Source organism: Gymnoscopelus microlampas (assembly GCF_963454915.1).
Source record: "Gymnoscopelus microlampas genome assembly, chromosome: 2".
Lineage (NCBI taxonomy): Eukaryota > Metazoa > Chordata > Actinopteri > Myctophiformes > Myctophidae > Gymnoscopelus > Gymnoscopelus microlampas.
The window spans coordinates 2330406-2357410 of record NC_139939.1 but is presented as its reverse complement, the minus strand read 5'-3'; the positions used below and the strand labels follow the sequence as shown (position 1 = coordinate 2357410).

At 42.8% G+C, this 27005-nt stretch overlaps 1 protein-coding gene across 3 annotated transcripts in view; it reads right to left on the bottom strand.

Moving 5' to 3' along the window:
- Positions 1-27005, bottom strand: part of LOC311036991 (glutamate receptor 2-like) — a gene marked incomplete at its 3' end in the record, with an annotated part of 142340 nt that overhangs the window by 92153 nt on the left and 23182 nt on the right. For all 3 annotated transcript variants that reach the window (XM_084046018.1, XM_084046019.1, XM_084046017.1), the window contains exon 2: positions 17651-17791. In XM_084046018.1, the coding sequence (XP_083902144.1) occupies positions 17651-17738 (88 nt within the window). In that variant the 5' untranslated portion in view covers positions 17739-17791. The remainder of the gene's footprint in view (positions 1-17650; positions 17792-27005) is intronic.

Below are 27005 nucleotides of genomic sequence, written 5' to 3'. Positions count from 1 at the left end.
CTCTTTTATCTTTTTACAATATTGTGTTTTCTCTTATTCTCTTTTCAATACAGTAGCAAATAACTGAAAACTATTTTTTTTTTATCAATACTCTTACAAAGATCCTGTATTTTCTTTTTTCTTTTTACACACCCTCAGCTGTTTGCATCGCGATTTATTTTATTAGATTGATTTAAATGGTCAAGTTTGAGTTTGAATCGATTTTAACCGATTGACCATAAATCGTTAAATGCCTTACAACAAGAGGCACAAACTGTCTAAGTATGTTGGTTGTCCCCCTTGAGGAAGACGATGATCTAATCTAAAAGCAGTTCCCCCGAGCATCGTATAAAACAAAGACACAGGGCCCTTTTTTTTGTTGCACCAGGCACACAGCGGCACGGATGTCACTTCTAGTTTCCAACAGACACAGCCATTTTCACGCCCCGCGTTGAATGCATAAGTACTTGTGCATCATCTGCACGCCCCCCGGCCGTGTTGCTCTTAAACCACTCAAATCCCCTGTAGTCTTAGATTCTAAGACTCTTTAGAGCAGTGGTTTTCAACCTTTTTCATGCTACGGACCCCTAAATTGATACACATTTGGCCCGCGGACCCCCATCTGGACAATGTTTCGTGCCAGGGACCCCCCAGAAGCAAAGATTTGAGTTAAAAATGTTCGCTTTAAAAAAATGTATATATTCATAGACACATTTTCAAGATTTTTCAAAAAATTGCAGATCTACAAGCTCATAGCGCGGCACCGAGTGCCGCACACTCGGTTTTGAATAGCCATAGCTAAGTGGTTAAAATGATTGTGACCCTATGTTAACTCATTTAGCTGTGGGACCCCCTGGTACCCCCCCCCCCCCCCCCCCCCCCCCCAAGGACCACTGGTGGTCCCCGGACCACTGGTTGAGAACAGAGCAGTGGTTCTCAGCCTGTGGGTCGGGAACCCCTGGGTCCTCAGATGACATTGAAATGATCATTTAAGGACTTTTAAGATCTTTTCAATACCTCAACAAATAAATGAATAAAAATACCATTACTGCGTTTAAAGTAATTGGTCACACATTGCCCAAATTGTCAAATATGATAAGGAAGAAGCAAACAATTTGAGAATAGCCGATATACAAAGCTCGCAACGCTGTGCAACGCGTTGCCGATTTGCTATTTTCACCATATTTATCTGTGGAACCGAGTCAAACAGAATCTAACGCTTCAACTCCGACAATTCCAAGCTTATCAGGGTGGGGGGTCCCCAGTTCAAATATGATTATTATGGGGGGGGGTCGCAGCCTGAAAAAGGTTGAGAACCACCGTCTTAGAGAACTGGACAACTTGTACTTTAACCACTTTTCCCCCGCCTACACCAAATCTATCCGCCCCCAAATAATAGCTGATCTACAAGCTCGTAGCTTGTAGATCTGCATTCTTTTGGCTAATGTTCCACCCCGAAGAATATGGAACGCTGAGGTTCAAGTGGTTAGAAGGAAAGTGTGGTCTGGTGCATTGCTGGTGCATTGCTATCTTGAGGTACAGTGAGAAAAGTAAAAAAAAAAAACAGGGATTGCGTTTTAGACCAGCCCTGAGCTGCTCTGAAATCCAGTGCAGTGACAGAGCAGATATCTCCTTACTATTTTAGAGAGCTCGTCGTTATTCAGGTTAAGATGCGCGGCCTACGCAGGCGGCGGATTCACAACACGTGCACTAGAGATGCGCGGATCGCGGTTTTAGCCACGGTCGCCGCGGATAACCGCAGTTTGGGTGGATTTGGGTCAATCAAATGTAATCATTAATTAATATTGGATAAACCGCGGGTGAAATAATGCGGGAATTAAATTAATGATTTCAATCTATAGCCTATATTACAGCTTTTAAAAAGCGGGAAATCTCGCCGTGCGTGCGTTTGTAGTATTTTAATATTACGTCATTTTACATAATGGCACAAATTAGCCGTCTACTGCATGTTGCTTTGCAGGCAGCCAGTGTTGCCAGACTTTGCGAGAGAAATAAGCAGCCAGGTCTATGAAAACAAGCCCAAAACAAGCGCCAAACAAGCCCAACAGTGGCTTATAAAAAGCAGACATTGGCAACAAAACGGGGAAAGTGAAAGTAACTGAATGAAGACGAGCGCTTGTTGTTATCATGGATATGGATCACTACATCACGACAGTGGTGAGTGAGTAACATTGTTTATAAGAAAACTAACGTCAGGAAAATAATAATTATTTGATGCGGTTGGTGGATGATATCATTTATGCGGTTGGATGGCGGATGGATAATGAACATGTAGACGCGGATTTGGGTGACGAAAAACCTCATCCGCACATCTCTAACGTGCACTGTCCGCTCACAATCAAAAATCCATCTGATATTCACCGCCAACACTCCCGTTCGGCATGGCACTGTGGATGACCCCGGGCTGAGATATTCAACTATAGCTTTGAGCTTCAAAACATAATTTGAGGTTGAGACATCGATTATGCATCGGGAGCGTGTCCGTCGGCACCAGTGAAGTCGGGAAGCTGAGAGGCACCGACTATCTTAATCGTTTTCGTGCTCAGAAACGGCACATGAACCACGTATCAAGCACCGGATTTTTCATCATTCCTATTAATAACAAATAAGCAGTGGTGGAAAAAAAAGTACTCAAATGTTTTACTTAAGTAAAAGTATCAACACTGCAAATAATTAAAAAATGACTTAAAGTACAAAAGTATTGGTATCAAAACTAGTACAAAAGTAAAAGTACTCATTGTGCAGAATGTCCCATTCCACAAGTTCAAAATGTATGAACCTGCATCACGACGAAGCCTTGAATTCATGACGATTTGTTTTGTTTTTGTCACATTCCTGAGCCAATAGAGAGCCAAGAGTCTCCGGTAAGTAAGTGTGTGTGTGTGTGTGTGTGTGTGTGTGTGTGTGTGTGTGTGTGTGTGTGTGTGTGCGTGCGTGCGTGCGTGCGTGCGTGCGTGCGTGCGTGCGTGCGTGCGTGCGTGCGTGCGTGCGTGCGCGCGCGCGCGTGTGTGTGTGTCTGTCTGTCTCGTCTCGCTACCAGAGACTCTGCCGGTCATCAAATTATCAAGTCATCAAGTGGGCAATTGTTAGACAATAAGTCCTTTTTTGGGGTGAAATACTCCTTTAACGCCCTACTTGATCATACTACAGCGCCACACAAAAGCATCTACAATAGCAGGTCTGCAAGCTCTAAACGCGGCACGAAGCGAATGCGTTAACTTTGATGGGATCATGGAGTGTCCTTAAACAGTGGATATGTGGGTGACTATACTGTAGCTTAACCCATTAAGACCGTCATTTTTAGATGTCTTTGGATATTCAAAAATAGCAGATCTACAAGCTTGTAGATCTGCTATTTTTGAAAAAAAAAATCGAGAACATTTGTGCAAACTTTGAATATATTTACATCTTTAACTCAAATCTTTGCTTCTGGGGGGTCCCTGGAACAAAATATTTTGAGATGGGGGTCCGCTGCTTATCATTTTGGGGGTCCTTGACATGAAAAAAGCAAAAAAAAACAAAAAAAAACCTGATAGGACATGTGTAGAATCCCCCAGAAGCAAAGATTTGAGTTACAAATGGTCGCTTTAAAAATATATCTATTCAAAGATTGACACCGAATTTCACGATTTTTCAAAAATAGCAGATCTACAACCTTGTAGATCTGCTATTTTTTAATTGCCCAAAGACATCTAAAAAGTACAGAGATGCGTTCCCGCTCTTAATGGCTTAAGAAGAGGATGTGTGGATGTATCATCTGTCACTGTACCATTTTTCAAGGCAGTCTATAATTAATCTCAATAAGCTTCCCAGCCTTGTATTAATGTCATTCACTGCGGTTTGTGCTCACACACACACACACACACACCACTACCAACCTCCTGCTTTGCACGGCTTTCTGCTTTGCTGTTCTGAACTTTTTGTAGAATGCTGGTCATTTAGAAAAGTCTGCCTACATACACACACACACACACACACACACACACACACACACACACACACACACACACACACACACACACACACACACACACACACACACACACACACACAGTAGCCTGGTTCTAGACGAATCTGCCATTGCAAAAATAATATACATTTTATTTCTCTCCCTCCAAAGTTGTGAGGGTCCAATCAGAGCCCAGTATGGAAATATGGGGCAGGTTTATCACCACAGGCATTACATACATACACGCATGCACGACGCACGCACGCACGCACGCACGCACGCACGCACGCACGCACGCACGCACGCACGCACGCACGTGGCTCGCACGCACGCACGCATGCACGCATGCACGCACGCACGCACGCACGCACGCACGCACGCACGCACGCAGGCACGCACGCACGCACGCACGCACGCACGCACGCACGCACACACACACACACACACACACACACATACATATATACATACACACACACACATTGAAACAAAAAAAAAAACAATATTATAGTGGGACTGTGACAGCATGGTACTACAGGCCTGTTTGAACAGTAGTGGGACACATGATCGTGTAAGATTAAAGGAGAACTTCACATCTAAACCTGGCTATACCGATGATGTAACTGATAGGCAGGCTTCTTAAGTGTGTCCACAGCCCTCCTCTGAGACACAGAGCAACTAGACAGAAATGGAGCGAAGTGTTCCTGTAAGAGATCAGATCCTCCATTGAATTTGAGAGCTCATGGATGTATTCCAATTTAAACCCATTAACCCATTAAGACCTGAGGCAATTCTTAAAAAGTTTTCTAAATCCAATCTAAAACAGTTTTTTGGAAAAAATAAATAAAAATGTGTTCAAGATTTTTCAAAAAAAGCAGATCTACAAGCTCATAGCGCGGCACTCGGTGCCGCGCTATGAGCTTGTAGATCTGCTATTTTTGAATAGCCAAAGAAATCTTAAAGTGACACAGATTCCAGGTTTTAATGGGTTAAAACCGGGAACGCATCTGTGTGACCACTTTAACCGTTATTTCATAATTCGGCTATCCAAAAATAGCAGATCTACAAGCTCATAGCGCGGCACCGAGATGCGATCTGCTATTTTCAAACATTTGAGTACTTTTACTTTTGCTACTTTAAATACGTTTTGATACCAATACTTTTGTACTTTTACTCAAAGTACATTTTGAATTCCGAACTTTTACTTGTAACAGAGTTGCTTCTAGCCTGGTGAAGCCCCTCCCTCCGGAAAATCTCATTTCCATTTGATTTCAGGAAGGAGTCTGGCCTGAAGGCTGGTCTGGGCGTTTCTAGCCCGTACACCAAATGGACGAGCCTATCAGCGTCGTCGCTCATCGTTCTGTGATTGACAGCGACAGTTGGCCAATCAGATGGCGAGTTCGAGTGAGCCCGAATGAAGCCGAGTGCAGCCTGAGTGCAGCCGACAAAAGACGAACGGCAGCCATTGTTGTTGTGCGTTGTCTTCACTTACTTTCGGTTTTAAAACGCTCTCAAACTTATTTTTTGAGGCACGGAATTTACTTATAAGATATCGTTTGGATAGAATTGAGTTGTTTAACTTCATATACGTGGTCAATTAATCATGTAAGAGCCTATTTAAAAATAAAAATTCAGAAAACCGGCAGGGTCATGAGTATTAGTGAGGACCGATTATATGAAGATAGGTTGAAACGGTCTCAAAAGTCCCGTTGCGTCACACTAGTCTGGAGGTGGTAAAAATGCACAGCAATTGGCTGAAGGGGAACAACGATCATTGGCTGAAGGGGTTGTCAGTCAACGGTATTACTCCCGCCCAACTCCAGCCCACAGCCAATATTGCAGAATGGGCGATCATGCCAGACTCACTCCTGAAATAAATTACAAATGAGATTTCCGGAGGGAGGGTTTACCAGGCTAAGTTGCTTCTACATTGCAATATTGATACTTTTACTTAAGTAAAACATTTGAGTACTTTTTCCACCACTGCTCGGGACTCCTGCACGTCACCACCCAGTAAATAGCAGATCTACAAGCACACGGCACGTTGGATTCAACCGAAACACCCGTGTTTTTTTCAGAGCCCCAGTCCCCCATAAAATCCAAGAGCTGAAGAAAGGACAAGATGCATGGGTGAAAATATAGACAAGGACTTGAGGCCATTTCATATGGTTGACAATGATGGATCTGGGAGGTTATAGTAAACACGCTGATGATGCCAAAGTATAAAATTCCATCACGGCCAGTGGTGGAAAAAGTACTCAAATGTTTTACTTTGTAAAAGTACCAATACTCTGTTTCAAAAGTCCAAAATTCAAAATGTACTTGTGTAAAAGTACAAAAGTATTGGCATCAAAATGTACTTAAAGTACCAAAAGTAAAAGTACTAACATGTTTGAAAATAGCCGATCTACAAGCTCACAACGTGTCGCATCGCGACGCGTTGTAGCCTAGGTATGAAATAGGGCTAAAGTGGTTTATGTACGTTTTATAATGTAATAATCTATATCTGCAAAGTAACTAGTAACTAAAGTTTTCAAATATTGTAGTGGAGTAAAAGTACAATATTTGCCTCTGAGATGTAGTGGAGTAGAAGTAAAAGTAGGCCTACTGAAAATTGGAAATACTCCGGTAAAGTCAAATTACCTCAACATTTTACTTTACAGTACTTGAGGAAATGTACTTAGTTACTTTACACCACCGAGTATAACATTCCATCACGGCCATACTTTAGTCAAACAGTGCTGCCTGCCAGCTCTGTACCAATTAAGAGACAAAAAGCTAAAGTGACACAGAGGCTCAAACAAGCAGAGTGCTTGTTTCACCAAAAATGGGTGGACTATACAAGCAGCTCAGAGCTATAGTACGCTCTTCCAGAATTCAGTCATCATGATGTTTGTTTGTGTGTGTGTGTGTGTGTGTGTGTGTGTGTGTGTGTGTGTGTGTGTGTGTGTGTGTGTGTGTGTGTGTGTGTGAGAGAGAGAGAGAGAGAGAGAGAGAGAGAGAGAGGGAGAGAAATATTGCTGATGCCAGGCAGAAACCTCATATCTCCATATTGCACATGTTTTTGTTAAAGGACGACTTCTCCCATTTTCAACCTATCTTCATATAATTGGTCCTCATTAATGATAAAATGGTACTATTTTTTCCTACTTGGCATGTGTCTCATAGGAGGACTGTGGACAGTCCAGAAACCCGTCTACCGGTGACATCATCGTTAGGCAGGGTTTTTTTTCCCGCGAGAACAATGATTGATTGATTGATTGATTCTATTATTGCATTGCAACTTTCCAGGAATAGAAAGCCTGCAGTTTCTATTAGCTTGGATTCCCCATCGATGATGTCACTGGTAGACTGGTTTCTGAACTGTCCACAGCCCTCCTCTGAGACACAGACAGAGTAGGAAAAAATGGTACCATTTTATCATGAGCATTAGTGAGGACCAATTATATGAAGACAGGTTGAAAATGGGTGAAGTCTCCCTTTAATATTTTTTGTTTATTAATGCCCTATACTTCGTCAGAACTCACTGTCACACAAAAGTAGAGAGAAAAACATTGCCGATCTATAAGCTCACAACGCATGACGATGTGGGCTATGTTTGCCATTCTATGGAGAAAAAAAAAATACAATGGGAACCATTGGATCCATGGGAACAGAGGTTATTTTTGTTTCCATTTTCTGAACAATTTGAAATTTGGAATTTGGACATACGAGGTTTCCACCTGACAGTGACAATGTCATGCCCTAGTTGATATTAACACATTGTGTGCCAGAGGTGCCACACCTCTGTGAGCAAATAATGGAGTCGGCATAATGCAGAGCGGGTATAGCAGGCGCAGAATAGCGTTTAGGGACAGTGCCAGCTCCCTTATCCGTATTTCACGGGTAATGGGCAGAAATTCACGGCTAATGGGCAACGGGTGCAGCTTTAGATTCAGAATAGAGCGACTATTATCCAACCTCCCAGGGAGAAAAAAAAAAAGTTTGAAGCATCTTATATGCTTAACTAGGCTACTCCTAAACCAACATACCTATTTGTTTGTTAATTTAGTGGATTATTGTTTTGTACTTTACTTGAGTTCCAATACTTTTACTCCTTCTACTCCACTACATCTCAGAGGGAAATATTGTACATTTACTCCACTACAAGTATTTAAAAACTTTAGTTACTAGTTACTTTTCAAATATAAATTATGATATAATGAAACATACATTAACCACTTTAGCCCTATTTTATACCAAGGCTATTTGAAAATAGCCGATCTACAAGCTCACAACGCGTCGCTTCGCGACGCGTTGTGAGCTTTTAGATCTGCTATTTTCAGACATTTTAGTACTTTTACTTTTGGTACTTTAACACATTGCCTGCCAGAGTTTTTTCAGATTTTTAGCTGTTGCCTGCCAGGGTTTTGCCATGTTTTTGGTACCTGTTCGCGTAGCCACAGATTTTTTTCCTCCAGTATGATTGATCCCCAGATGGTTTCTAATCACAGATGAGATTCAGGTGTGGTTTCACAAATGTCAACGAGGTCATTTTGACCTCGTTGACATGTTTGGTTGATGTTTCAATATAGCTCAAAAGCAGTAGTTTTAAACCAAAAAACAAAGTGAATTGTTTGTCCGTTTGAATTTTAACATTGAAGTGAATGGAGCAGCAAATCTTCGAACATTTTTAGCTCCTAATCTGTTCATAATTCGACAAGGGTTGAAATTATAAAAAAATGCACGTCTTTGGCAGACAACAGCTGATAATTAAAAGACGTATATATACGTCTTTGGCAGCTAATGTGTTAAGTACATTTTGATGCCAGTACTTTTGTACTTTTACTCAAGTAAATTTTGAATTCCAGACTTTTACTTGTAACGGAGTACTTATACAGTGCAGTATTGATACTTTTACTTAAGTAAAACATTTGAGTACTTTTTCCACCACTGCTTGTTAGTCATGGCTGCCAGTTCCCATCTGATGTTGTGTGGGAGTCCTGACAGCTCCAGACCATAGTGAATAACTGCTAGCTTGCATAATGTCTTGAGACTAGGACTGAGGTCTAGGATATACAGGCTATTGCGTGGGTATCTCCCAAAGACTATGATACGATCTCCTCCCATGGAACAGCTCATATTCCTATATGCCCACAGGCATTTCCCCTTGGTCTCAACAAAGGAGAAAGTTTCTGAATTGAATTTCCAAAGATAACGATAATCGAGGCGGTTGGCACCAAATATGTACAGCTCTCCATTATAGGTAAAGGATGAATGACTACTGCGTCCGTATCCGTATGGAAGAGGCTGTGTAGAAGATGTGTTCAGCCAGCAGTTGGTCTCTGTGTCAAACACTCTGATGGTGTCCCCTTGGCACGGAAGTACAAACATCTTTGTCCCGATGATGGTGGCAGAGTGACGGTATGTAGCAGGTGGTGGAGTTCCTCTGGTGTTAATTAAAGACCAGACCATTGTGGTGGTGTCCAACTTGTAGATGTCATTAGTGTATCTAGTCAGTTGGGTGCGTCCTCCATGGATAAACATGACCTTCCCCAAGACACAGGCTGAGTGGCCGTACCTCTCCTCTGGATCAGTCCCAGAAACATGGGGTTTGAACATTCTGTGGGTGTCGACATCAAATGCATAAAGAAGGTTGTGGTAAGGAATCCCTCCCCAGATGTAGATGGTATCTTCTATCAGCACAGCTGTGTGGCCCACACATGTTGATGGAAACTTAAGGCAACGTTTCCCTCTTCCTATTGTCACTGGGGGCAACTTCGTCCAGCTTAAAGACACTGTGTTGAAAACATGGACATCAATCTGACCGCGTTGCCATAACAGAGCTCTCCAAAGGCGCCACCCAAAGGCGTACACCTTGTGCTCCACTCCAACAGCAGCGTAACCGCATCCTTTTGGTCCTCCGTTCAGATGTACCGTCCAGCAGAACATTTCTCACACTGTAAGTTAATTTGGACTTCTAAACCTTTCCTCTGTAAAACAATGTAGTCCTAATGTGAGCGACTGTCTTATCACTTATATTGTTTCAGTGGCACAAATGTCACGCAAAGGCTGACAAATCCGTAAAGCAAATGAGTGGTGTTGGCCAAACAAGGAAGCAGATGACTGTTGATCTCCTAATATGGCAAATTGAATGGCAGCAGACTGTTCATCATGATGTTCAGGTGAAGTCGCTACAGCTGGATATGTTGGTAAAAGTTTATAAATTGCTGATGTTTTGTTTTGTTTGACGATTAACTTTAAAGGACATGGTTGACATTGTGACGTCGTTACAATGATGTTACTCCAACTGACTGTCGTCGGAAATATATCAACAGGTTAACATGTCGTTAAAAACCCCTTTGGACATGTCATTAAAGGAGAATTACGGACATGACGTTTTCCTACCTTGATTTGATGTTATTAAGTCATGATGAGAGGAGTCCCGGACCCCCTCTCATCATGACTTAATAACGCGATACTTCCGACCTCCAGGCTCCAGAATGGCAGGCGGAAGTATCGCGAGACAAGACTTCGAGCGTAATTTCAGTAAAACAGAGTTGTAAACACCAATGGCCGCACACGCAGAGCTATGAGACCATACGGACATCAGACGGACCACAAACTACAGATATATACAAGAAAAAACTATTTTCGAGCGACGGAAATAAGCGGATTTAACCTAGATCAACCGACGGCCGCTCTGAGCTGCTGGGGGCGGGGTGCCCAAAATCATAACATTGTTCAATATGAACTGACACACGTGTCGCAGGCGACCCGAGGGAGTGCAGTGCCCGGCGTCGAGTCTGTCGGATAGGCAGTTGTCCAGAACCGCCAGAAAAAGGCTCTGGCCGTGGCCCAAACGAGCCAATTGATTGCCAAGGCAACCCCAGCCTTAGCTCGGTTTGTCAAATTCCCCACACCTGCCATTTGATTAGTTAGTCAGTCCACTTTCCACAGTCAGTTTGCACTCTTCAAACATTCTCCACAGACGTTTACCACTACACAAGAACTTTCCACAACTGACGAATCCCCCCCATATACCCATATATGGCCAGGCCCATATATGCCCATATACTTCTAACATCAGGGATCTCCATATATGGGCATAGAAAGGGACACAGGCAGACAGACAGACGGATAAAACGGGTGCTATGACAACGGGTATGACAGGTATTGCATAACTGGGTGGGGCATGCATTCCCTATTGTCGGAAAGTGTTGGATATCACCTTATCACAGAGCGTGTTCATGACTCGATCCACACTCGTTCATGGAGGCAGTACTTCCGCATTTGGGCCAAGGAACTTGGGTAAGAAGAAAGGGACGCGCTGGAACCGGGCATGCGTCATGACGCTCAAGGGTGGCAAACCCGTACCGGATGTTTGATGAAACCAGCTTATAAACAAACACTTTTTCTGAACAATAGGCTCTATGCACAGCAGCCATATTGGACAGAAATTGGGCCCCTTCCTTGCTTCCTTCACAGGTGTTACCAATGACACTAATGAAGGCTCTGTTCCATTTAGTGTAGCACAGTGGTTTTCAAACTTTTTAATTTCAAGGACCCCCATAACTCTGAGAGTGTACAAATGGAACCAAATGGACCCGGGAGGGTCCATTTGGTTCCATTTGTACACTCTCAGAGTTACACCCTCTCAAGGAACCATGAGGGTCCCTGGACCACACTTTGAGACCCACTAGTATTTCTAGAGAGCCAACATGCACAATATCAGCACCCTGACTCTGTTTGACCAGAATAGAACAGAGCCTTCATAAGTATCATTGGTAACACCTGTGAAGGAAGACAGAAGAGGCCCAATTCTTCTCCAAAATGGCTGCTGTGCATAGAGCCTATTGCGACCTTTGTCATATAATCGGTTCAGGACTAATAGGAAAAAAAAAACATATCACAGGTTGTTTTGTGTTCACATTTTTTTTGATGTGCACAGTGCGTAATTCTAAACAGCGGCAGGTATGGCTTCAGGCTCAGTAGCATTTAAATGCGGAAGTAGAGCTGGGTGAGCAACTTCATTCGTTCAGTGCCAATGCCAAACATGTCAATTTTTTTCCAAAGCCCAGAGTGCCAATAACACATCCATACAGTGTTTTCAGTGTTTACGCTAGATGGCGCTGTTTGCCAACCTATGAGCCACCATTTCACTCTCAGGGACACAGAGAAACAGGAGATCACGTGATCGCAAAATCTCCGTCACCGTGCACTTCCTTGTTATTCGATTTGGGAAAACGTCCTCCCTTGTTTTCCCCCTGTATTTATTTATGTGGCACTGAATGAGTTGAAATTAATAGGTGGGGGCTGGGGCATCCGTCCTCTAGTTTTCATACAACTCTATGGTCTATAGGCAGTGGTTCTCAAAGTGAGGTCCAGGGGCTCTCTGGGTTCCTTGGGGAGGTTTTAAATTGACCCTTACAGGTCTGTAACTCTGGCAGTACACATGGAACCAAATGGACCCGCGAGGGTCCATTTGGTTCCATTTGTGCACTGCCAGGGTTAAGGGGGGTCTTTGAAATTCAAATGTTTGAGAACCATGGGTCAATAGGATAGACCCCTATCCTCTATCCAGGTGCCTTTAGCCTGGTTCCAAACCATAGACCCCGCCCACTCTCTGAGTGGACTGCCTCTTGATCTGGTGTTCAAATGTGAGCCTAGGAAATTTATTCGATACCAAAAAGTACCGTCCAATAGGAGTCGGAGGTGGGGGTGGTCTAACGACAAGCCAATCAGCGAATATCTGTTCGGGTTGGAGTTGTTTGTTTGTTTGTTTTCTTGTTTAAGGAATATTTTTTGACATTTTTTTTTTTTTTTTTTCTTCAGTTGCTGTTGGTAGTCATGGCAGCCAGTTCCCACCTGATGTTGTGTGGGAGTTCCCACTGCTTCAGACCGTACTGAATAACTGCTAGCTTGCATAATGTCTTGAGACTAGGACTGAGGTCTAGGATATAAAGGTCATTGGGTGGGTTGTATCTCCCAAAGAGTATGATACGATCTCCCACCATGCAACAGCTCTTACTATATGCCCACAGGCTTTTCCCCTTTGTCTCAACCTTCTTCCAGGATAAAGTCTCTGTATTGAATTTCCAAAGATATTGGAAGGTGTAGTCACCATTTGTGTACAGCTCTCTATTATAGGTAAAGGATAAATGACTACTCCCTCGGTATGGACACTGTCTAGAAGATTTGTTCAGCCAGCAGTTGGTCTCTGTGTCAAACACTGTGATGGTGTTGTAGTATTCCAACGGCCTTGGCCACAACCTGTCTTGTCGGCACGTAATTACAAACATCTTTGTCCCGATGATGGTGGCAGAATGGCCTGATGAAGCAGATGGAGGAGTTCTTCTGGTGTTAATTAAAGACCAGACCATTGTGGTGGTGTCCAACTTGCAGATGTCATTAATGCTTCTAGTCTGGGTCTTTCCTCCATGGATAAACATGACCTTCTCCAAGACACAGGCTGAGTGGTCGTACCTCTCCTCTGCTGGAACTGTCCCAGAAACAAGGGGTTTGAACATTCTGTGGGTGTCGACATCATATGCATAAAGAACGTTGTGGTGAGGAACCCCTCCCCAGATGTAGATGGTATCATCTATCAGCACAGCTGTGTGGCCCTCACGTGTTGATGGAACCTTAAGGCAACGTTTCCATCTTCCAGTTGCCACTGGGAGCAACTTCATCCAGCATAAAGACACTGTGTTGAAAACATGGACATCAAGTTGAGCCGTGTTGCCATTACAGAGCTCTCCAAAGGCGTACACCTTGTGCTCCACTACAACAGCAGCATAACCGCATCCTTTTGGTCCTCCGTTCAGATGTACCGTCCAGCAGAACATTTCTCACACTGTAAGTTAATTTGGACTTCTAAACCTTTCCTCTGTAAAACAATGTAGTCCTAATGTGAGCGACTGTCTTATCACTTATATTGTTTCAGTGGCACAAATGTCACGCAAAGGCTGACAAATCCGTAAAGAAAATGAGTCGTGTTGGCCAATCAAGGAAGCCGATGACGTTTGCTCTCCTAATATGGCAACTTGAATGGCAGCAGACCATCATCAGTGTTGATGAATGATGTTCAGGGGAAGTCGCTACGGCTGGATATGTTGGTAAAAGTTTATAAATGACGCTTTGTTTTGTTTGACAATTACTTTTAAAGGACATGGTTGACATTGTGATGTTGTTACATGATGATAATGATGACACCCAATGATGTTACTCCAACTGAATGTCGTCGGAAATATATCAACAGCAGGTTAACATGTCGTTAAAAACTTGAACCGTGTCTTCCCTGTTTTAGACCTGTCATTAATGATAGACAGAAATGTATTACGTTTTCCATGTTCAAACAGTTTCAACACTAGCAGAGGAGGTCAAAGTACTGTGTTGTGAGCTTATAGATCTGGCATTTCTGTTATTTTTGAAAAAAATCATTGAACCCATTCAAACCAGGAAAGCATCTGTGTCATTTTCATTGTTTGCGTCGGCAATACCAAAATAGCAGATTACAAAAAAGAACATTGGGGAAAAAAGGAATATCTTGAAAAAAAAAGAAATGAAGTTGGCACATCAAAGCAGTGTGCGTCTCAGTATGAAAACGTGTAGTGCTAATGAATATGTTATTAAATCCACTCGGAGAAATGCTGACATCATCTTTGACAAAACAGAATGTGTGTGTAACACTGCCAGAGTCTTGTATCAGTTACAGTTCTACACCGTGTCAATTATGTATGACTTAATTAGCATTTTCTGTTAATTGGTCCTGTTTACAGATGGTGGTTTATGTTCGGTGTAAATGTTCCCATCCCTAATACGTACATATTGTATGTACCTATCTACCAGTGGTGGAAAAAGTACTCAATGTTTTGACTTAAAGGGATAGATCACCCCCAAAATGACTATTATTCTATCAATTACACACCCCATGAAGCCCTGAATCCATGGAGATTTTTTAGTTTTTGTTGCATTCCTAAGCCAATAATTTGATGACCGCCGGTCATCAAATTATTGGGATATGCGACAAAAAACAAAAAATCTCCATGAATTCAAGGCTTCATGGGGTGTGTAATTGATAGAAAATAAGTATATTTTTTTGGGTGAACTATCCCTTTAAGTAAAAGTATCAATACCATCATGTAGAAATACTGTGTTACAAATAAAAGTCCAGTATTCAAAATTCACTTGAGTAAAAGTACGGAGGTACTGGCATCAAAATATACTTCAAGGTGGCCGCCTTTTTTTAGGAGACCGGAAGCAGGTCGGAATCTACTATTTCCAATGGAAGAGTGAACGTGAACACAGCTTCTGAACCATTCTTTAGCTCCATGGTCACTGAACTTAATATTGGACCCGATCGTCACAAGCCACACAATCTTCCCAAGATTGTCTTACTGAAATGGAGAAAATCAACATTATCGACCTTTCTCTGTCCGAGCAACACACTCTCGCGGGATCTAGCACCAGTAAACACAGGACGTTTCGCGAGATTTGCCGTCAGATGCCGGCGCGGGCCCACTTAGGAGACCATGTGTAGGATTTGTGTACCATTTCGCCTCTAGTGGCTCCAATAGGCTCTATTCACAGCAGCCATATTGTGAAGACATTCACAGGTGTTACCAATGATACTAATGAAGGCTCTGTTCCATTCTGGTCAAACAGAGTCAAGGTGCTGATATTGTGCATGTTGGCTCACTGGAAACTCTCTGTTACACCAGTGGGTCTACAGTTGGGGTCCAGGGACCCTCATGGGCTTCCAAATGGCCCCTTACAGTTGTGTAACTCTGAGAGTGTACAAATGGAACCAAATAGACCCGTAAGGGTCCATTTGGTTCCATTTGTACACTCTCAGAGTTATGGGGGTCGTGGAAACCACTGTGCTAGATGGAACAGAGCCTTCATTAGTATCATTGGTAACACCTGTGAAGGAAGTGATAATATGGCTGCTGTGCATAGAGCCCAGTGCCATCTATTAGAGAGTTACGCCAACTCCGTTCACGTCTTCGGGCCAGGTCTTCTACATACACATACATTGGCGAATAGTACTCCCTAAACCGGAAGTTCATGGAATGCATTGAAGTCGACGGCTCCTTGTCACTATTTCCAGCTACATGAACCATGTGACCGACGCTGTTTCTGACCCCTCATTGGCGCAACTCTCTAATAGAAGGCTCTGATAGAGCCTATTGGGATGGTGTATCTTTATAAATCAACCATCTTTGGGTTCAGTACTGCAGACACATGCGACTGGCCCTAGGCAGAGTGATTGATGGGCATAACTCCTCAATCAGCTCCAAAATGATGGCCGCTGTGTCTGATTAACAACAAGTGACGACACCTGGGTTCCGATCAGCCCCGGCCTATAAAAACTGAAGCTTAAAACCTCTGCACAGTCGCTGTTCCTGTGCGATGTGCGCTGTCTGGGGCGGTCAGGTGCACACGCCACTGTTAGTCAAGCTTTATCAGCGGAATTGAACTCTTTTCTAATGCAGTGGTTCTCAACCTGTCGGTCGGAACCCCCAGGGCGGTCCCAACATTATTTTTTAATCAACAAACTATATACTATAAAAACTGGTCAAACATTGGCCGAATTGTCAAAAAAAATATAAGCGGCAAAAACTATAGGCTATTTATATTTTCACAATATGTATCTGTGGAACCGAAACTCCTACATTCCAAGTGCTTGTCAGGGTCGGGGGTCCCCCACTTCATTTCTATTATGTTGGGGGTCACAGCCTGAAAAGGTTGAGAACCATTATGTTCTAATGGACTGTTTTCGTCTTCTTTTTTGGCAAGACATTTGAAGGGAAAGACTATTTATGTTTGAATGCATTCGTCCCCCCTCCCCACCTTTGTTAAAACCCCTTAACCCATTAAAACCGGGATCTGTGTAACCACTTCAACCATTATTTTATACTTTGGCTGTTCAAAAATAGCAGATCTGCAAGATCATCACTATGAGCTTGCAGATCTGCTATTTTTGAAATGTTTTGATGATTTGTGCAAATCTTTGAATCTATATTTTTTTTAAAGAGAACTTTATTACCCCAAATCTTTGCTTCTCGTGGTCCGTGGAACAAAAATGTTTTGAGAACCACTGATTATAGCAACATAGGTTGTTTTGTTTTAAACTGTTAGGATTTAGAAGACATTTGTAGAATCACCCCGAAGCACAGATTTGAGTTCAAAATGCTTTAAAAATATATATGTCACAGGGAAATTGGCATTCCAGGGAAATTGAAAAAGGAGCGCTCACTTTTAGGCGCGGGCCTTCAGAGCGAGGCGGGGCTTTTCGAGACAGGGTTTTTTACGCTAGTCTCATGAGGAGGAGGAGGCGCGAGGCGGGCGAGGAGGAGGAGGCGCGAGGCGCGAGGCGGGGCTTAGATGCGAGGCAGACCTGGCTTTTGTTGTTCCCCCCCACACAGCAACCAGGAAGCTACGCTAGGGGAACGCTGAACACACGTTCACACGCACACGTGATAATAGTTATTGTCCATGACGGAGGCGCGCCGGTCTGCTAGTCGAATCAGCGCCGTCCGAGTTGTGAACCGATAGGGGGAGAATAGATCTTTTCATGGGTTACAATCCACGACGACACACATGTGTGCGTGTGTGGTCAGCTTCTACAAGACAGACAGACAGACAGACAGACAGACAGACAGACAGACAGACAGACAGACAGACAGACAGACAGACAGACAGGTAGGGTACACTCACAGCAGTTGGTGACGGCGAAGCTGTTGGCCACCTCCAGGTTGTCTATGTGTGGCGTCAGTCGGAAGTCTGCCGTTCCAAACTGAACCATGCCCACCCTGAACGCACTGTACTCCTGATCCGCACCCCGCGGGAACAGACCACCTGGAAGAGAGACACACACAGTGAGACATATTAGTTATTACAACCCTCCATGTGATGTCTCTCGGGTCCAAAACCGTTACTTTTCAGAAAACGTAGAAACAAAATAAACTAGAAAATGTGCTCCTCGGAGCACAGGTCTCCGCCAGTACTATTCCTGATTAATCCTGTCTTAAGTGTTACTTGATTAATCCTGTCTTAAGTGTTACTCCGCCATTTCTCAGCCATTTCGTGATTATTCCTGTCTTACCTCACTTTGAAAGAGACCAAGACTCTTTCAAAGTGACACATCTATTTATAGGCCGCTATACGTCATGCGTCTCACTAGCCAATCAGAGCACACTCTTTCAACGTATTGTCACGTGTCACGTGAGGCTTGACCAATGTTAGCTTGGCCGAGGGGGGGGGGGGGGGACGGAAAGTGAAAACATAGTCTCCTGGCGGAAACAAAAACACACCCAGTGTGAAGTGAGCGGTGATATTTATGAGTTATTAATTTCCTCATGCATCTCGGTAGCCAATCACAGCACGTCCTGCGAAGTGACGTGCTTACATTTTTTACATCAATATTCATTTCATCATGCGTCTCGCTAGCCAATCACAGCGCGTCTGCGAAGTTTGAAGTTAATTTCCATCATTTCATCTTTCCCAATTAAGTCCAATCACTATAATTACACACAGCTGGATTCCAATGAAGGTGTAGAACCATCTCAAGGATGATCAGAAGAAATGGACATTATCTGAGTTAAATATACGAGTGTCACAGCAAAGGGTCTGAATACTTATGGCCATGTGATATTTTATAATAATAATTTCATCATGCGTCTCGCTAGCCAATCACAGTACGTCCTGTGAAGCTTAGCCTATGGGCGTGTTTTCCACAGCATGGCATCACAGCGAAAGACAAATTTTCACAACGGAAAGAAAAACTTTCACCACGGATGGGTCCTAAACCCTCTTATAGGAGCGGTTGCACCGCTCAAAAAGCAGCTGTTTCACTGAATGTAGTTATTTTTTAGTCACAAGCTCTTGTTGATACTTTTTTGACCATCTCGGGGCGGCGATGGCCTAGTGTTTAAGGCGCATATAGGCTCTAATGCAGCCTGACAGTGAGTCGCAGGTTCGACTCACGAGCCTGACTGCCTTCGCTGCGTGTCACTCCCCCAGTCTTTCTCTGTTTCATGTCAATCTTCAAAGCAAAGACAGAAAAGGCCCAAACATATCTAAAACAAAAAAATGTGTCCGACCATCTCGACGGCCGGCACCTCGATTCATCGCCGACGCGCGTGCCGAGCTTGAAGCCGCTCGGACCCATATATGCCCTTTATGTGGGCATAGCGTTCGAACCGGCAGATTTGGACAACCGGATCTCAAAAATCATACATATGCCTATATACTGGTGGGCAACTTTGATGATGGAGAGGGCCACTATATTTCCACACTCACTCCAGAGGGCCACATTGCACAATATACTGTCGGGCCACTCTATGTCACACAAAAGTAGCAAAAATAGCCGATCTACAAGCTCAAAAGCTTGTAGATCTGCTATTTTTTTTCACCATTTTTGAATTGAAATCCAGATTATTTTTTGATGTTTTTGAATAGGAATCCTGAAAAGTTAAATTTGTATTTTATTTCAAATGCATTTAGTTATACTTATGTTGTAATACTAGTCATTAAGCTACTAATATAGACTGAAGTAATTAAAGCTGGTCATGTTTGCATGTTTGGAATTGTAACTGCTGAAATCAATAATATATTAGTATTCCGAATATTAACCTGCGGGGCACATTAAGAGAAGGTGGGGCCCGCATGTGGCCCCCGGGCCGCCAGTTGCCCATGTATGCTATACACGGTATCAGCGTATTGGTCGGATCGGCGGTTCTGGACAACCACCGATCCGACCGACTCGACGCCGGGCACGGTTGGGTCGTCGGCGGTTTGAAGCTGGATTATTACATTTTACTTGACAATTAAATGTCGCTCAAATAATTGCGATTAACGATTTAGTTGCGTTTCTGTCATTGAACATTGTGACATTATCAGGGGTGCACATAACTTTTTAGGTCTGGCCCACCGGACAGTTTTTTGAGAAAAAAAAGACGCTCTGCTTCTAAATTCCGCCGATTTTCGCCGTTTTTTTTCTCTCACGCTGTTAGATAAAGCCCCCAAGGTTGGTGCCCTGTGCTGCTGCGCTGATTTTATCCGCCAGATTGGGACGTTCACGGCATATTTTGCACCATTACGGTGCGTTCATCATCGGTGACGAGTGCCTCTAACAGCCGCTGCTGGCTGCGTGCCCCTGTGCCTAATGGCTGTACATGGGGCCGACGGGTGCTTTAGAGTGATTGTGTGAGTGTGGCTTCAGGAAGTAAATTCCTAGCCTCGATCTCCAGGCTTTTATTTTTTAGTTTTGCTAAAAAATAAAAGCTTGGAAATTCCTGTCCCAGCTGTTGGTGCGCAAAAGCGCCTCGCGTGGCCTGATGTGGTGCGCATTTTTTATTTTGGGTGCGCATGCGCACCTGCGCACCAGTTATGTGCACCCCTGGACATTATGAATAAAAACTACATTGCTGTTTGGCTTTAAGGCTTCGTAAACAAAAGGTGCACAGGGTATATATGACAAAAAAAACATACACGATTTAATGACAAAATATAACATGAATGGTGGAACTAGCAGATCTAGCTGCTCAAAATGCGTCACGCCGTGACACGTTTTGAGCTTGTAGATCTGCTAATTTCCACTATTTTTGAAAATGTTTGAAAATGCATGTGCACTTTTCAACGTGGAAATGATTATGACGATAATGCGAAAAACAATTGTGATTGTTATACTATGAGTACCAACAGTAAAAGTACTCAAAATGCAGAATGTCCCATTTCACACGTTTTCAAATGTCTAAAAAGTCCACAAAATCTTTTGAAAATGGCAGATCTACAAGCTCACAACGCGAGCTTGTAGATCTGCCATTTTCAAATAGCCAAAGTATATATGGGGCTGATGTGGTTAAAGTATGTGTTGTAATAATAATCAAAATCCACAAAGTAACTCAAGTTTTCAAACAATTGTAGTGGAGTAAAAAGTACAATGGAGTGGAAGTATAAAAAAATTGAAATACTCCAGTAAAGTAAAAGTTCCTCAAAATTGTACTTAAGTTCAGTACTTGAGTAAATGTACTCAGTTATTTTCCACCACTGATTGTTTGCAGGGTGGATTACTCTATGTATTTGACCGGGACGTTCTCTGTTTATCCAAACTAAGCTGATAAGTAATTCCTCATTAAATCATGTTCATTAGAGGCATAATGGGCTTGTGGAACTTAACCCTTTAAGAACGCATCTGTGTGTCATTTTTTGATTTCTTTGGGTGATTCAAAAATAGCAGATCTACAAGCTCATAGCACGGCACCGAGTGCCGCGCTACGAGCAAGTTGGCGCATTGCGCGATGCACAAATTGTCTTCTTTAAATAGAGTATCATCTTATATTAACACAATTGACACAAGGAATTGACACCCTCCATTCTGCTGATTACAGAAAAGTTATAATCACAGAGATTTGTTGACAATTAGTAGAGAGAGGTGCCGCACTGTGCGCCCTGACCGTCTCCACGAATCCAGTGCAGACTGTGCGCTCTACAAACCAAGTTGGCATTGCGGGTGGTTTTAGAGTCCGCTGTGCGCTTTCCCAAAGGTGTGTGGGCAGAATAGCAATTTTGGGGATATAGCAACAACACGACCACACCTCCACCCGCAAATAACGGAGTCGGCATAATGTAGAGCGGGTATTCGCAGGCGCAGAATAGCGTTTAGGGACAGTGCCAGCTCCGTTATCCGTATTTCGCGGGTAATGGGTAGAAAATCACGGGTAATGGTTAACGGGTACGGCTTTAAATTGGTCTGGAATAGGGCGGTTAATAGTTAATGCAAAAAAAAAAGAAGAATAGGAAGAAAAAAAAGAAGACCATTACTGCATTACAGGTAATCAACAAACTATACTATACAAACTGGTCAAACATTGGCCAAATTATCAAACAATATAAGAAAGAGGCAAACAATTGTGAACATCTACAAGCTCACAACCTGTGAGCTTGTAGATTGGCTATTTCCACAATATCTGTGGAACCGAGTCAAACTAAATGTTATGCCTCAACTCCTACAAAGTGGGTCCCCTGTTCAAATATGAGTCCCCTGTTCAAATATGATTGTTTTGGGGGGTTGTGTCCTGAAAGGGTTGAGAACCACTGCTCTAACTTGGAGGTAATAGGCTCTATTCACAGCAGCCATATTATGAAGACATTCACATGTGTTACCAATGATACTAATGAAGGCTCTGTTCCATTCTGGTCAAACAGAGCCAGGGTGCTGATATTGTGCATGTTGGCTCACTGGAAACACTCTGTTACACCAGTGGGTCTACAGTTGGGGTCCAGGGACCCTCATGGGCTTCCAAATGGCCCCTAACAGGTGTGTAACTCTGAGAGTGTACAAATGGAAGGGTCCATTTGGTTCCATTTGTACACTCTCAGAGTTGTGGGGGTCGTGGAAACCACTGTGCTACACTAAATGGAACAGAGCCTTCATTAGTATCATTGGTAACACCTGTGAAAGAAGTGATAGTGCATAGAGCTGTGCATAGGCTGTGCATAGAGCCTATTCTGAGTGCTTAGAGCCCTGCATTGACATTGAAAAGAAAAAGGTGATTTGATTTCACCTTTTCTCACGGCCGCCTTTGAAGATAATGCGATTGTCTTTGCCGGGGGCAGGGAGGCAAAGACTGTGTGTGGTCCGAACTCTGGCATCCATTGAGTTTGAATTTTTAAAATCTTTATACTCATGGTAAGGGCTGCACAATTATGGCCAAAATTATTATCACGATTACGTTTAATCAATATTGAGATCACAATTATTCATCACAGATTATTCATAGATTTTGGTGACAGAAAATATTCGTATTGCACTCTCACAGAAACAATGCCATGTTGTGATCCACATCATTGCATGACAATACAATTGGTGCTCCTTATTCGCCTAAATTCACTGCACGTCTTCAACGTTATTCAGGCCAAGGACCCCCTAGGGCATTGGTTCTCAAAGTGGGGTCCGGGGACCCCCAGGGGTACTTGAGGGGGTACCAGGGGGTCCCCAGCTAAATGATTTATAGGAACCAAATGGACCCTTTTGGGTCTGTAACTCTGAGAGTGTACAAATGGAACCAAATGGACCCTAACGGGTCCATTTGCTTCCACTTGTACACTCTCAAAGAGTTAAATTAACATTGATTTTACAATATAAATTGGGGTCCCAGAGATAGAAATGGGGATCCGTAGCCTAATGCATGTCAAACTGGGGGTCCTTGAAATTAAAATGGTTGAGAATCAATGGTAGCTAGCAGTGAAAAATCTTCTCTTTTGGGGGTCCCTGGCTTATCTTTTCAAATGGGGGTCCGCGGGCTAATAAGTGCCCATTTGGGGGTCCTTGACATGAAAAAGTTTGAGAACCACTGCCCTAGCTAGGGGAGAGAGAGATGAAGCAGGGACCCCCACTAATTTATTGTTTAACATTGTGCTGCAGATTTCATAGATAGCTGGATTCATGTTAATGTGTATTTTCAGATAGTTAACCTTTTAAACCGTCAGCATCTAGTGAACTTGACCGTTGGCTCTGTACTTGGTCGGCTCTTTTTCCCTCTACACCGACTCTCCGAAAGCGGCCGATCTACAAGCTCACGACGCCTCGCAGCGCTGCTATTTTTCGGCTAATGTTCCCCACCACACCACAAAGATTTTGTGGACCCCCTGTAGCAATTCTGAGGACCTCCTAGGGGTCCCGGACCCCCTGTTGAAGACCCCTGTCCTAAAGGGAAAATATGAATTAAAATATTGGACCAAAACTTAACACAAAATTAAATCAACATTCCTGCTAATTAAGACATCTCTGCTGACTTAACTGCTGTCTGTATTCACTTCAGTGCATCTCCTCTAACCATTAACCCATTAAGACCTGAGGCCCATTCTACAAAATGTCTTCTAAATCAGAAGTTCTCAAACTTTCTCGTGCCAAGGAACAGTGGTGGAAAAAGTTTTTTTCACTTAAGTAAAAGTATCAATACTGCATTGTAGAAATACTCTGTTACAAGTACAAGTCCGGAATTCAAAATGTACTTGAGTAAAAGTACAAAAGTATTGGTATCAAAATGTACCAAGAGTAGAAAGTACTCATTATGCAGAATGTCCCATTTCAAGTTTTGAAATGTATACAAATCTTTTGAAAATAGCTGATCTACAAGCTCACAATGCGTCGCATCGCGACGCATTATGAGCTTATAGATCGGCTATTCTCAAATGGACGAATTATATATAGGGCTGAAGTGGTTAATGTATGTTTTGTAATAATAATCAAAATCTATAAAGTAACTAGTAACTAAAGTTTTCAAATAAATTAAGTGGAGTAAAAGTACAATATTTGGATCCGAGATATAGTGGAGCAGAAGCAGGGACGTGCACAGATAGCACCCTTTGCCCTCTTGACCAGAAGTGCCCTTTTGAAAAAAAGAAAACGTTTTTTTTTTTTTTTTAGTTTAGCAGGGGTCTTCAACAGGGGGTCCGAGACCCCTAGGGGGTCCTCAGAGTTACTACAGGAGGTCCGCCAAATCTTTATGTGATAGGATTTTTCTTTTTACCATAACCACTTTATGGTATCCCTTTTCTGAGCATCCCTTTTCTGAGGAGAACTTTAGCCAAAAATAGCCGATCTACAAGCTCACAACGCCTCGCAGCGCGAGGCGTTGTGAGCTTGTAGATCGGCTATTTTTGGCAAAGAGGTATAGGTGTAGAGGGAAAAAAGAGCAGACCAAGTAAACAAAAAAAAGTATAATTTACTTGAGCACCTGCCCCTCAAAATGTCTGTGCACGCCACTGAGCAGAAGTAATAGTATTGGATGTTGGAATTATTCAAGTAAAGTACAAACACCTCAACATTGTACATAAGTAAAGTACTTAAGTACATGTACTTTACACCACTGCCAAGGAATCCAAGGATATCTGAAAATGTCCAGATCAGGTGGAGAACCACTGTCAAATATCTAAAATGTCAATTTGTTTTGTGTGAAAGTGGCAGATCTACAAGCTCACAACAGTGAAAAAAAGGGTCTGTGGTCATGAAGTCTTATGTCAGCTCCCATCGTGCAAACAGTAACCAGACATGGGTTCAGCACCACGGCCAGCAGCCAAACGGAACATTAAAAGAATCAGGTATTATGGTTATACTAGGAGGAAGATTTTTTCAAAAAAGTTTACAGAAAGTGTTAAAATGTGAAAGTTCTCACCTTAGGACCTCCTCCACCACCTTAGCACCACCCACCTGTCCTAGTCCCTCCTCCTCCTCATGCCCACACCTGTTGTGTTATGATAATGAGGGGGAGGGTATATTTTTTACCGTGTCATTAAATGGCTGTTATGTTTCTCTATTGGCACGTTTGACCCTCAAGGTTTCAGCCTCCAGGAAGAAACTCCAAATAGTCAGAGAAGACATAAAACACCATAAAAACACCACCAGGGGGCTTAATGAAGTTCTATCAACCTCATAGACACATGAAAAACAGAAAAGGTGCAAAACCATGGCACCACCTCTTTAAATGACAGTATCCAACATGGATAGCTTTCTCACCTATCACTAGTGATCGGCTCCGATTTCCGATCACTGTGATCGGGACCAACCCTAGTCCCTAACCCACTGGTTGAGAACCTCTGATTTTACATGGTTAATTCCAGCTCCTTCACTCCAGCCATCTCTTTATAGATGGAGAACAAAAAACACACACAGGAATGCTTGGCCTGCAGCCACTGCACTACCAAACAAAAAGCTACGGTAGTATATGAGCTGATGCACTGCGCCCATGTAATAGCACTTAAGCTTGTGTGTGTGTGTGTGTGTGTGTGTGTGTGTGTGTGTGTGTGTGTGTGTGTGTGTGTGTGTGTGTGTGTGTGTGTGTGTGTGTGTGTGTGTGTGTGTGTGTGTGTGTGTGTGTGTGTGTGTGTGTGTGTGCAGTGGTGTAAATTAACTAAGTACATTTACTCAAGTGCTGTACTTAAGTACAATGTTGAGGTACTTTTACTTTACTGGAGTATTTCTAATTGTCTATACTTTTGCTTCTACTCCACTTTATCTCAGAGGCAAATATTGTACTTTTACTCCATTACAATTATTTGAAAAATGTAGTTACTATTTACTCTGCAGATATAAATTATTACATTATAAAACATACATTAACCACTTTAGCCCTATTGTATACCTAGGCTATTTGAAAATAGCAGATCTACAAGCTCACCACGCGTCGCATCGCGACGGGTTGTGAGATTGTAGAAAGTAAAACATTGGAGTACTTTTTTCCACCACTGCATGTGTGTGTGTGTGTGTGTGTGTGTGTGTGTGTGTGTGTGTGTGTGTGTGTGTGTGTGTGTGTGTGTGCGCGCGCGTGCGTGCGTGCGCACGTGTGTGTGTGTGTGTGTGTGTGTGTGTGTGTGTTATTATCTGTGTGCACAACTCCTGTCAGGATCTCTTGTACCAAATCACTAGACATTTACATGACATTATTTAACCTTCCATGGCAGCCATTTTAACAGTAGCAGCCATAAAACATGACTAGGAAGCAGCATTTAACACGACACAGTATTTTATGTTACACCATAGTCCTAAAACAGGTCATTAACCGTCTTAACCCTTTAAGACCGGGAACGCATCTGTGTCATTTTAAGATTTCTTTGGCTATTCAAAAATAGCAGATATACAAGCTCATAGCGCGGCACCGAGTGCCGCACTATGAGCTAGTAGATCTGCTATTTTTGAGAAAAATCTAAATATTAAGTTTGAATATATATATATACTTTTTTAAAGCGAAAGCTTTTAACTCAAATCTTTGCTTCTGGGGATTTTACAAATGTCTTCTAAATCCTAAAGTACTTTTTTCCGAAAGTTTGAATTTTTAAAACATTTTCTTACTTATGTTGCTATATTATCAATGGTTTTCAAACTTGTCAAGGACCCCCAAAATAATATGTATTTGTCCGCGGACCCCCTCCCATCTAAAAATATTTTGTTCCAGGGACCCCCAGAAGCAAAGACTTGAGTTAAAAACGTATATAAAAGATTTGCACAAATGTTCAGGATTTTTCTAAAAATAGCAGATCTACAAGCTCATAGCGCGGCACTCGGTGACGT